Source organism: Colobus angolensis, unplaced genomic scaffold, assembly GCF_000951035.1.
Source record: "Colobus angolensis palliatus isolate OR3802 unplaced genomic scaffold, Cang.pa_1.0 Scaffold411, whole genome shotgun sequence".
NCBI lineage: Eukaryota > Metazoa > Chordata > Mammalia > Primates > Cercopithecidae > Colobus > Colobus angolensis.
The window spans coordinates 1994236-2007288 of NW_012117500.1; the positions used below are offsets into that span (position 1 = coordinate 1994236).

The 13053-nt window shown below is 42.2% G+C and overlaps 1 protein-coding gene across 6 annotated transcripts in view; it reads right to left on the bottom strand.

Annotated features, from left to right (window-relative positions):
• The window catches only part of RARB (retinoic acid receptor, beta), a 424977-nt gene that overhangs the window by 95619 nt on the left and 316305 nt on the right, over positions 1 to 13053 (bottom strand). For all 6 annotated transcript variants that reach the window (XM_011956243.1, XM_011956250.1, XM_011956247.1 and 3 more), the window contains exon 3: positions 4423 to 4564. In XM_011956243.1, coding sequence (XP_011811633.1) covers positions 4423 to 4564 — 142 coding nt within the window. The remainder of the gene's footprint in view (positions 1 to 4422; positions 4565 to 13053) is intronic.

The following is a 13053-nucleotide window of genomic DNA, read 5'->3' on the forward strand; positions in this document are numbered from 1 at the left end:
GATGTCATTTCACTCCTACTAGGCACTGTGTCTGCTGCAGGCCAGGAGCCCCAGCCCTCCTCACTTCTTGCTGAAAAGGGAGCTGGGCAAGCATGAGACACACATCAGCACTGACTCAAGATTTTCTGTTTGAGGAATTCAGAGAAAAAAATAAGCTTCTTCTTATGTGACTGATTTAAAGCCATGGATCTGCCCCACCTAAAATTAGACCCCTCAAACTTCGCGACAAAGTTTGGGATAGTTATTGAAGCCAAGGGATGGGTAGACACATCTGGAGGAGAGGAGATTCAAAAGTTGAGCATGTACAGAGGATGAATTCAGTCCCATTTGGAGGAGCAACCTGAGAGGAGAGAGCAGAGGTAGGACAGGTCCAGCCCTGGATTAGGAGTTGAACGCCTGGGCTGCAATCTCCTCACGGTCACTGAGAGGCCTTGAGCGAGTCACAACCATGTGGGACTAAGCTCTCTCTTTCCCTGAATGAGGGGTTGGGCAGTTTACTTGTAAGGTCCTCTCTAGTCACAAATTTCTGGGATTCCAAGTGTGTCATAACACCAGGAAGTGATGAGTTGGGTAGCTAGAGAGTGAGACTTGGGGAGTTTCTGTGGGCAAAGAAATTGGCGAAAGAAGAGGTGGTATTTGCAGACTAAGGGAAGAGAGACCATCCACCTGCATGGGCAAGAATAGCAACTTCTGGAAACCAGCCTGGGGCTTAAAGGACACCATCATGAGGGCTTTTATATTTATCTTAGAACTGAGTCATTGCAGCACCTCAGTGAGGGCCTCAGGCAGGTATCTGTGCTGGACTGAAGTTGGAACGTTTCAATACTATCCCAAGTGATTGTGGCTAGAAGTCTTAAGATCCGGTTTTCGGCCAGGCACAGTGGCTCACGCCTGTAATCCCAGCACTTCGGGAGGCTAAGGCGAGTGGATCACCTGAGGGTTGGGAGTTCGAGACCAGCCTGACCAACATGGAGAAACCCCGTCTCTACTAAAAATACAAAATTAGCCAGGTGTAGTGGTGCATTCCTGTAATCCCAGCTACTCGGGAGGCTGAGGCAGGAGAATCGCCTGAACCCGGGAGGCAGAGGTTGCACTGAGCTGAGATCCCGCCACTGCACTCCAGCCTGGGTGACCAAAAAAAAAAAAAAAAAAAAGTGGTTAATGTAGTACTTGGCACATAGAAAATACCCTGTCTAGTTAGCTATTACTATAATGATTCTTAAATTTTCCCAGTTTTTACTCTTTTTTTTTTCTCCCACAGCATAAAGAAGAGTGCCTTGGGAACAGCACTGTGGGACCTGACAAATCATGGTGGACATGAAGTCGTTTTTGCCTCCTGTCTTTCTGATTCTCCTCTGAGGAACATTTTCTTCCACACTCCCCACCCACATGGTTTGGGTGAAGTCAACCTGAATCCTGGGCTGTAGACATTGCTACATAATCCAGACCTGGCTAATCACAATATTCTATCCCCCGCCCAAAGCAATGCCCTGCCCAAAGCAATGCATTCATAGAGGAGCACATGACCCAAGGTAGGCCACTGAGAATCTGTCCCTTGGCTTTGATGGAACAATCGGGATCTAAGAGTCTCTCTTTTTAATGGGTCAATAGATTATCAGCCTGGAGCTGTTGGTGCCCTTCTTTGTCAGACATGGGGAAAATCTTCCTGAGAATGAAGCCAGCATAGCAAAAATCAGCTGTGAGAGACAAAGAAACAATGCCCCGAAAACAAACATGTGCCCTTGGATCCAGCATATTACTCTGGACTTTTCAGTGACACGTGCAGAGTTTTGTAGCTTAAGCCAGCTTGGGCTGGGTTTTCTGTCACTCTCATCTAAAGGATTCTGACACATACAGATGAACTGACATGTCCTATGGCTAGAACGGAATGTGAATCTTGCTAATCTTGCTATTGCAGAAAAGGCATGGGGAGGAGAGGTGGCCGACTTCACTGTAGTCGTGGTTATGTCTTCAGCCAGTTGGGACAGCTGGGAAAACCGTTTCATCTTTCTGAGTCCTAGTGTACTTGTATGTCAAATGAGAGAGGTGAGTGAAAATCAATCTCTAAGATCCCTTTTCACTTCTAACATTCTACGAGTATCTATTATTCTTGGGTTCATTTCAGTTGCGTATACTGTGGTATAATTGGTTACTGATTCTCATATTTGCCTGCTTCCTTCTGTTTCAACTTTAAAAATACCCTATTAGACTCTCAATCTCTATATTCCAAGTGTTTATTTCTTTCCCTTCAATTTCCTTTTAACAAAAATATATTTATTTTTGTGTACTTGGACATAATGATCCCATTTTCTTCCCATTTCTATATTTTTAAATCTAATTAAGGTGATAAGCTCCTTGAGGGCTGATGCTAGAGTTTTCCTGTGGGTGTAAACATTATTTTTTTTAATTGCCAACCAAGCTGCCAGTTTTTACAGAGCAGCAGGATATGGGTTTTAAGTAATGTAAGCAGGAAATGGGTCTCCAGCCCACACAAAATAATGCAAAAGTACTGATTTTCCCTGAGACCACATCTGGCTTACTCATTTATAATTTCAGCCTGAACTGAAATTCTCCCACAGAAACGCTGTGTGACATCCATGTCTACAGAACATCAGACCAAAACTGGAGCAGTAGGTGATCATCCTGTGAATCTCACACACAGGAATAATCTGGCTATTTCAGGTTATCATACTTTTCTCTTCAGTGGTAGGATTTAGAGCCTGAGCCAATTGAATGTTAGCTTCCTATCTTCAAATGTATGGATTTTGAGTAACTCAATGGCTCTAAACTTTAGAGGGAGGGAAAGGAACTGGATGAAATGTGGCCAAGTGACCGATCACCTGCAGATGGAACTGCCTAGGGGAAAAAGAGCTTCCCAGAAGGAATGGCACATGCAGGATGCTTTCCTGTCTGATGACCCACTCCATTCTCATTCATGAGGACTCTAAATATTAACAAGACGTCCATTCTAAAAGCCTTAATGGGTTCTTCTTGGCAAATATAACAAAACGACCTGGAGGCAGTGGTTTCATAGGGCTGGCTGGTTCAGTAATTCAATGGTGCTATTAAGGGCTTGATTTCTGTCTTTCCACTTTTCCATCTACAGTGCATGCTTTGTCCTACAGCTGACTTCCCTGGGGATTGGAGGATGGCCACCAAGGTACTCGTGGCTACCTGTTTCCTTGTTCACATGCATAGAGGGAAAGGTACTTCTGTCCTGATATTCTACACACGAGTCTTGAATTCCCTCTCACTGAACCAACCTAGGTTACATGTTCACACATGTGGTTGGAACATAAAATATGCTGATTGGCTTTAATTGACTGAGTGGATCCCAGCCCTGAAGTTTTCTCTGAAGCATAGAAACCTAACGGGTGTAAAAGAAAACTAAAATCTGAGTACAGTTAGGAAAGGTGAAGGCGCAGGAGTACAGTTAGGAAAGGTATCTGGGTGGGCTACCAAGAAACACCTGCTACAATTCCTGGGCAACAGCTCCAAGCAGAGGCAAGATTCCCAGTTGGGCACCCTCAGAGCAGTGCCTCTGGTTGGCTCTAGGGGCTTTCCCTCTTCAGTCATTTCACCCAACGGTCATGTTTCCCAGTTCCAAAATCTAAGAGCTCCTGATTCATAACATAATTCCTCCAACTCCATTAGAGGATCATGGTGGGAGTGACTGGCTCTTTGTCCCACGCTCTTGGAAGGCAGTAGCCATGTCTCAGGTATCTCCAGGGTCCCCACGCAGCACCCAGCCCACTGCTCACAGGTGCACAGCACGCCATCACCAAAATCCCCCCGTGATAGAGTGACAGGAAGAGCAGGAGTCCCACAAGAGTGTCACTGGGCACATATCCCCATGACATCCCCAGGCCTGCTTGAGCCAAGCCATCCACCTAATACTTTCTTATTCCCTACATTTGTACATGTCCAAGAGAGAAAGAGCAAAATCTGTTGCAGTGTTTATATACTCTGTTTACACTAAAGCCTGTATATTTCAAATCCTTCCCTCCTAAAAAAGGGCAAATTATGACTACTGTTAACATTCATGTCTATCATTTTATCTTATCCTTACTGATACAGGCGAAGATCCTTATATCCATTGTCAAGATGGGGAAATGGAGTCACCATGTGACTGTGCGATATGCTTGAGTTACTGCTAATGACTCTGGGATCCACAGCGAGTTAGCCAATGCTTTGAAATACAAATCTGCCATCCACGACACCTAACTCCTGCCTTTCCACCAACTGTCACTCAAGTTTCATCTCAAAATCTCCATATCAATCCCCATTTTCATGTCATCTCGATTCACACCTACCCTTGGCAAGATATCATTAGTGTCATGTGTGAATTCCACATGACTGTGGAAGGTGAGCAAATCACAGAAATAAGGAAAAAGGGAAAAAGGTTTTTGAGACTCCACTTACATTCTTTGGACATTCCCACTTCAAAGCACTTCTGGAGTCGACAGTATTGGCATCGATTCCTGGTGACTTTATTAATAACACAGTTCTTATCTCGGTGACAAGTGTAAATCATATTCTTCTGAATACTTCTGCGGAAAAAGCCCTGCAAGCAAGCAAGAAGATGAGAAAACTCAGTAAAGCAAATGAGCTTTGTCAGAAATCAAAGCCAACCTTATCAATGCATTAATTGCTCTTTTTGCATAATGAAGTGATGGCAGCAGAAAAGTTAACTTACATAAACCTTAAAATCCTCGTGAGATATCAATAGCTTCTCCCTTTGTTGCAAACCCAAAAGCCACTTTTAATCAAAACTAGACATGACCATTATTATCTTGCTAAAGGAAAATTAATTCCAAGCTGATTTACTTGGAAAACACCAGAGTTGGGTTCCCTCCAAACAGGCTTAGCTTTCCTAACTGGCTCCCTTGCTGACCAGAACAATTTCAGATGAGCCCACTACCAAGAAACCCAATATATGATGATTTTTACCCAATAAAAAAATTATTGGCTGGGTGCGGTGGCTCACTCCTGTAATCCCAGCACTTTGGGAGGTTGAGGCAGGAAGATCATTTGAGGTAAGGAGTTTGAGACCAGCCTGACCAACACAGTGAAACCCTGTCTCTACTAAAAAAATACAAAAATTAGCCAGGCACAGTGGCGCACGCCTGTAATCCCAGCCTTGGGAAACTGAGGCAGGAGAATTGCATGAACCTGGGAGGCAGAGGTTGCAGTGAGCCGAGATTGTGCCACCACACACCAGTCTGGGTGACAGAGTGAGACTCTGTCTCAACAAGAAAGAAGAGAAAAGAAAAGAAAAGAAAAGAAAAGAAAAGAAAGAGAAAAAATAAAAGAAATTATTTGCCTAATGTGAGAGTTAGTTTTTTCAAAGGAGTCTTCTCTGAGTTCTTTTACATAGCTCCTCTCACAACATTTCAAACACAATTTTAAAAAATTATCCAAAATTGGAAACAAGAAATAAAAATGAGTGTCTGCCCATTTAATGGCATATTAGAGCTGTGTTGTCCAACATGGTACCCATTAGTCACATGAGGTTACTTAAATCAAAATTAATGAAAAGTAAATAAAATTAAGAATTCAGTTCCTTAGTTACATTAGCTACATTTCAAATGCTCAATAGCCATATCTGGCCCATAGCTACCATATTAAACACCACATATATAGCATATTTCCATCATTGCAGAAAGCTCTATTGGGTAGTAATGTACTACAGCATTGACTGACAAGCCCACCTAAGTGTCATCTAACACTCACAGGAAATATAACTTTGTTTGACTTACTATTTACTATTGATTGGACTCAGATTCTCTACAGACTGTAGAAAACTAGTAAATTACACATAATTTTTATCTAGTATAGGTGCAAAACATTTCTGACCAGATGAACAATAACCCCAAATATTATTGTTTTATTGCCCTGTAGGAAATGAACCATTTTCTATCTAACTTTGCAATCTTATTCTGGTATTCTCTTTTCCTTCACTCCTTTCTCTCTTGTTTTCTATCTACCTGAATATCTTTCTCATATCTTCCTTTAAACCAGCTTGGTCATCCCACTATTCCCTTCATCAATGAGTTAAATAAATTTTTGGCATGTGCTTACTAAATACTTGAATGAGTTTTTTGCTTTTTAACTTTTTGAAAATCACATTTTGACAAAAGAAGCAATTTACCCTGTTTTTCTGTGAAACACTGACAAAATAAAGCAGACTTCAGGCTCCAGAAGCAAGGGTCCCCAACTTCCTCTTTGTCTTCCCTGTTTCTACATACAGCTTTGCAGACAATGGATGATCAAGTGATGCTTGCTGAATACACAGATGAAGGATATACCTGCTGCCTTTTCTGTCTTCTAAATGCCTAAGAAAAGCTTCCACGTCGCTATGAGTATTAGGAGTGACGAAGTCTACCTTGCCAGTTGTGATGTGGTTTACATCAACACTAGAAACTACTCTCTTGAATGTAAGAAACACACCATCGAATGCGTTGAACAGAAAGTAAGACCCACCATCTGAGTTCAACTTTCCTGCAGTACATTAACACTGTGGGAGCCAGAGCTAAGAACACTCAAAGCTAAAGCACATTAGCAAAGAATGCTCATGTAACACACATTGTTTAGGATACTTACGTGGGCACCCTAGGATTTTAATGTCTAAATAAACATATTTTCACTGGCATGGTTCAACTGTAAGCACCTGGAAATCTTGTTTAAGGTTGCAACTCCTGTCACATATCCCACACACACACATTTTCCAAGAAAACACAGCTTATTTTTGTGCCTCTGGAGCTACAAATATGCTTAGAATCTAAAATAACAGGTTACAAATACTGTGAAATACTGTGAAATCCTCCCAGAATCTGTGCAGAGTGGTCACCTAAAACCATATCTTTCCCTACAAAAAATATAACTGCGGGCCACCTTCTGTTGACAGATGTAGAAACTCAGTTTACAGAAACCTCCATCGCTCTTCTGCCGAGAAACACTGACACAATGGAAGACACGGTCCTTTACACACCTTCCCATTTTCTCATGGGAAGAAAATGAGATAGGGACAAAGGTGACCCTCTCCATTTATTAAAAACCAAATACTCAGTTCAGCAAACACTTAGTGAGTGACCGGGAAGGAGAGAAAAACAATCTCATGATGCTCAAATGAAGGAAGACTAGAGAATTAAAGAACTTTATATGTCACTAATTACCCAGTCAGTGTGGTTCAGTAACAATGACGGCAGAAACTAAATAGGACTTCTTGGTTTTCCAAATCAGACTTTTGGCTGGATTTCAGGAGAAGGTCTAAGTTTCAGTAAATCATTTCCACCATGCTAGAATACTTGCTGACTAAAATATATGCTATGAGGTATTTTTATACATGGGTTGAGTAAACAGACATGGCCTCCGAGCCAAAGAGAAGTTTGCGTCGTACAAATTTTCCTCCTCCTTCATTGGTATTACGAATTGTTATATTAACCTCACTCCCTTCTGGATCACTGCTTTGAGGACCCAGTGTATGTGGTGGGTGAGGGCAGATATCCTCATACACCTAAAGTTTACTTAGCTAAGATTTCAATTGAGGTTGACTCCTCCTTTTAACACTATTTAAAGCGGAAACCATTTCTCTCTGGCTTACTTGGAAAACCAGATCAACTCTCAATATTAGAAGGTACTCATGAAATAAGAGAAATGCTGAGCTGAGATCCGGATACTGCACTCCAGTCCGGGTGACAGAGCGAGACTCCGCCTCAAAAATAAAAAAACAAAAAAAAAAAAAGAGAAATGCAAACAATACAATAATCAGATGTCATTTCACTCCTACTAGGCACTGTGTCTGCTGCAGGCCAGGAGCCCCAGCCCTCCTCACTTCTTGCTGAAAAGGGAGCTGGGCAAGCATGAGACACACATCAGCACTGACTCAAGATTTTCTGTTTGAGGAATTCAGAGAAAAAAATAAGCTTCTTCTTATGTGACTGATTTAAAGCCATGGATCTGCCCCACCTAAAATTAGACCCCTCAAACTTCGCGACAAAGTTTGGGATAGTTATTGAAGCCAAGGGATGGGTAGACACATCTGGAGGAGAGGAGATTCAAAAGTTGAGCATGTACAGAGGATGAATTCAGTCCCATTTGGAGGAGCAACCTGAGAGGAGAGAGCAGAGGTAGGACAGGTCCAGCCCTGGATTAGGAGTTGAACGCCTGGGCTGCAATCTCCTCACGGTCACTGAGAGGCCTTGAGCGAGTCACAACCATGTGGGACTAAGCTCTCTCTTTCCCTGAATGAGGGGTTGGGCAGTTTACTTGTAAGGTCCTCTCTAGTCACAAATTTCTGGGATTCCAAGTGTGTCATAACACCAGGAAGTGATGAGTTGGGTAGCTAGAGAGTGAGACTTGGGGAGTTTCTGTGGGCAAAGAAATTGGCGAAAGAAGAGGTGGTATTTGCAGACTAAGGGAAGAGAGACCATCCACCTGCATGGGCAAGAATAGCAACTTCTGGAAACCAGCCTGGGGCTTAAAGGACACCATCATGAGGGCTTTTATATTTATCTTAGAACTGAGTCATTGCAGCACCTCAGTGAGGGCCTCAGGCAGGTATCTGTGCTGGACTGAAGTTGGAACGTTTCAATACTATCCCAAGTGATTGTGGCTAGAAGTCTTAAGATCCGGTTTTCGGCCAGGCACAGTGGCTCACGCCTGTAATCCCAGCACTTCGGGAGGCTAAGGCGAGTGGATCACCTGAGGGTTGGGAGTTCGAGACCAGCCTGACCAACATGGAGAAACCCCGTCTCTACTAAAAATACAAAATTAGCCAGGTGTAGTGGTGCATTCCTGTAATCCCAGCTACTCGGGAGGCTGAGGCAGGAGAATCGCCTGAACCCGGGAGGCAGAGGTTGCAGTGATCTGAGATTGTGCCATTGCACTCCAGCTTGCGCAACAAGAGTGAAACTCCATCTCAAAAAACAAGCAAACAAACAAAAAAACACCACCTGGTTTTCTGCTACCAACTCTGGAACTGCTGACACCATAATTTTACTCTTTCATTTTCTGGGAACTTCCTTTTCTCAGTAAACCCAGGAAAATTCTATGAGGTCACCTTGGCCAGGAAGCCTTCTCTGACTGATCTAAGCTTACATGGATGCTTCCTCTCCTAGGCAACCATGGTATTTTGCTTTTCCTTCCATGTTATACCTATTCAAGGGTGATACTTAAGGTCTTAAACAATAGTACTGTCTGCTTGTAGACAGGAATGCCAAGCTGTGGCTGGTGGCCACAGCCTCAGGGAGCCCAATAGGCATTGTGCATTTCTCCATTAAGGTATCACAGTGCCACCAAGTGTGCCATCTTCCTTGCTGATACCCATGTCTCCCTGACAGGAGAGTAGGATACATATAAAGGCTGGTTCCTAGGAACCTGAGCTGACAACTTGGTGGACCCAAGGTGGCCTCCAGGCAGTGCCAAATATGACCTCCCTGGAACTAAGTCAGTACAGCTGGATGGAGGGAGGGAAGACCCAAGGCAATGGCCAGGCAGAAACTGGTAGGAAAGTGTTTCAATTTTTCAACACTTAATAAATTTTGTTGGGACACACCAGCTGAATAGCTTGGGGCTGGGACAGAACCTGACACATAGAAGATATTCAATTAATAATTGTTGACTAACAATTGTTAGTCAATTGTAATTGTAACTGTAATAGTAATTGTAATTGTCGATGAAGTCCTAGCTATAACCAGAGCCAGAGTAACCGTCTTGGATTGTACCTTAGTTTCTTAAATGTATTCCTTGAGGATGATATCATCTGTATTTAAGAAATTAAACAGTAAGATTTCTCAGCTGTTAGTAGCAGACCCACTGATTCGAGTTGGAATCAGGTCAGTCAGGGCCTCTGTTGGCTATAACTGTGACTTGTGCATGTTGACTATGACTTTTGTTATACATCATAGCTTCTGCTGGCTAATCATGAATTCTGTAGGTCAAACATGAGTTTTGTTGCTTAATAATGAATTCCGTTGCTTAATCCTAATTTTTGTTGGTTAATTATGACTTTTCTTTATTAACCATGGCTTGATTAGTCATGACTTCTGTTGTTTATGACAGTTAAAGCCGTTAACACAATGAACACCAATTACTGAGATCGGAAAGACAGATCTTTTTTTTTTTTTTTTTTTGAGACAGAGTCTTGCTCTGTCGCCCGGGCTGGAGTGCAGTGGCTGGATCTCAGCTCACTGCAAGCTCCGCCTCCCGGGTTTATGCCATTCTCCTGCCTCAGCCTCCCGAGTAGCTGGGACTACAGGCGCCCGTCACCTCGCCCAGCTAGGAAAGACAGATCTGTGTTACAAACTGAGTCAAGTATTTTCTAACCGTGGATTTTTCAACTTTCCTACCTCATGCCCTTTGACTGCTGTTATCAAAGAACTGAGGTACAACCAAAAAGGAAAAAGAAAAACTCACATGGTGGAGAAGGCTATACATGCATTAGAGTCATTTAGTTCATGTATTAGCAGTAATTATGGAATGCCCATATCTGACTCAGATTACTTCTGTCTCCCTGAGGGTATGAAGTACTACTGTTCCCAGTCATCCCTATTATCTACAGTGCAGAAAGGAGCAAAAATCAAAAGGAGGGATAACTGTCTTTTTTATACCTAAATATCCTATACATAAAATTTATAATTTTCTTGATGGACTCATCTTAAATCACAAATCAAGAAAGGACATGGAGAAAAGTGGTTCATCTCCCTGCACTCCTGCATATTTTGATATGGAATTGGGTTAGGCCATCTTCCCTCCTCTGATACCCTCAAATTGTTGCTCTAGATTTTTTTTTTTTTCTCTGCACCTGAACCCTGCTTCACCTTCTAATTCTCAGATGTTATCACACACAATAATCTCCACTGTCTTCCACAGGGGATGATTTCTGTTGGTTTAGATACTGGTCTAGTGAATTGTCTAGTTCAGGCACACGTGGATTTGAACTGTGACTCGGCCACTTACTATCTGTATGACCCTGAGTGAGTTATATTAAGACCTCAATTTCCTCATCTGTAAAAAAAAAAAAGAATGACAAAGTACCTCATGAGAGAACTGTGTGTATCTAAAGAGGGAATGCATGCAAAGTGTCAGCACAATCTGGCCACATAGCAGCCATCCAATGAATAGCAGCTACTGTTATTGACAAAACTTCTTTCCTCAAAGCTTTTTTCTGAATAATTTCCCATATACATTCTATGTTTAAATTAAAGATCCCCAAATAGTATAGGACAGTCTCCAACCTCTAAACAATATAGGCTCTTGGGGATGGACAACTTCATGATACCAAAGGCCATCTCTATATTTAATTGTTCACTTTTTGATTCATTCACTCAGTGCCAATTAGAATAGATGTGGTAAGCTTTCTTGGAGCATACATAGGTGGTTCCTGTCCTTTCCCAGTATAGAAGAAACAATAAGTCAAGTGAACACTATGTAAGATGCCACCAAGCAGTGTGATAAGAACTTTTATGGAAGCAGAAAGTGAAAAAGTGTCCACTGTAGTGCCTGATCCACATATTGTAGACACATAAAATATTTATTGAGCAAATAAAGGCCTTAGGAATTCAAAGGAGTTAGAAGGGAGGAAAACTGGCACTTGATCTCAGCTCTAGTGAAAAAATAGAATTGGAAAGGCAGGCTTTCCCCCAAGAATATTATGGGTAAGCAACAGAGGTCAGGAGTAAGAAAGCGCAGGGAACAGCCAGTGGTCCACATTGGCAGAGATGTAAATGATGGGTGGGGGGTGTAAGATACAGCTGGAAGAGGGGGCTAATGTTTAAACCGGGGAAGATCTTAAAGGCCGTGCCAAGTGTTTACTAGAGAGACACTGTACTTGTCTGTGCAGTAGAGGGCTGAATTATATTCTGTCAGGATTGTCCGGGAAGCTGTGATTCATTGACTTCGTCACGTATCTATCTGAAGTAGATATTGAGCTCTGGGAATCAATACAAATACCTAATACCCTGAGTCTGCCCTTGAGTCTAGGCAGGAATGTAGTCCAAGAATCCTTGCTTTCTAAAATAACAGTGCAATCTGCTGACTCATATTTAATCACACATTTGCTTGTGAGAATTCATACTGTGGTGTTTTGAATGGAAGTTATTTTTTAGTCTTAGAGCCATTGACATCAGGTTTAATGTGTAGAATGTGTCAGGATTGTTTGAAGAAAGGAACTAAGTAAAAGATTAAAAAAAAAAATTTTAAGGCAATTTGGCACTATATTTAGTTGTAAAAAGCATTGGATCAGGGGAATCCATCCAAAAAGTGGTGTGGAAAGCACATCTATGTGAGCTGGGTTACTGCAGAGTTAATTTCTATCCCATGCAAAGTTCAAAAGAATAATTTCTCCTTCTAGAGCAAAAGAAGGAAAAGCATTACTTAGTCATATTTTCCTCAGTCATTAAAAGATTCTAACCTCATCCGAATAAAAAAGTAACCAAATGACCAGACCAGGTAGTCATTCAGCCATGCAGCAGGCTGGAACTCTGTGCAGTGTGACCCCAGGCCAGCAGAAAACTGCCAGTCATGCTCATTTCCAGCCAGTAGTAAATGCTGCCAGTAGGAGGTGAGTATGGAATAATCCCATCACAGCTACTCTGGGAAACATGGTTTTTAAACCAGGAAACACGTTGCCTTAAACAAACAAAAAACACCCTCCGGAGTGAGTGGAAGTCTGTGCGTGACAACGTCTGAGAAGTTATTAATAGCAAAATTTGGGGCGAGAAAGAGAAAAGTGAAGACCTTTTCACCCCACTGAAAGACAATGGGTGAGAGGGAGGGAGAAAGTAGAAAAACAGCCTATTATTTTGATGACAGCGAGTTTCCTTCTATGCAGGGAGGGTGGACATAAATGTAATGAAAAGAACACTGAACAAGTCAAGTTAGAGGGGGCCAAACTCCGGGACACAAAAAGAAAAAGACCAAATCTATACTCCAAACAAGAAAGCTGAGTTGTCTCAAGGGCAAAAGCTCAGAGTTGTTTATTTTTGTTTTTTTTTTAAAAAAAGGTAATAAATCCCCACCAGGACATGGTTCCAGTGCTGGGGATTTAGTAAA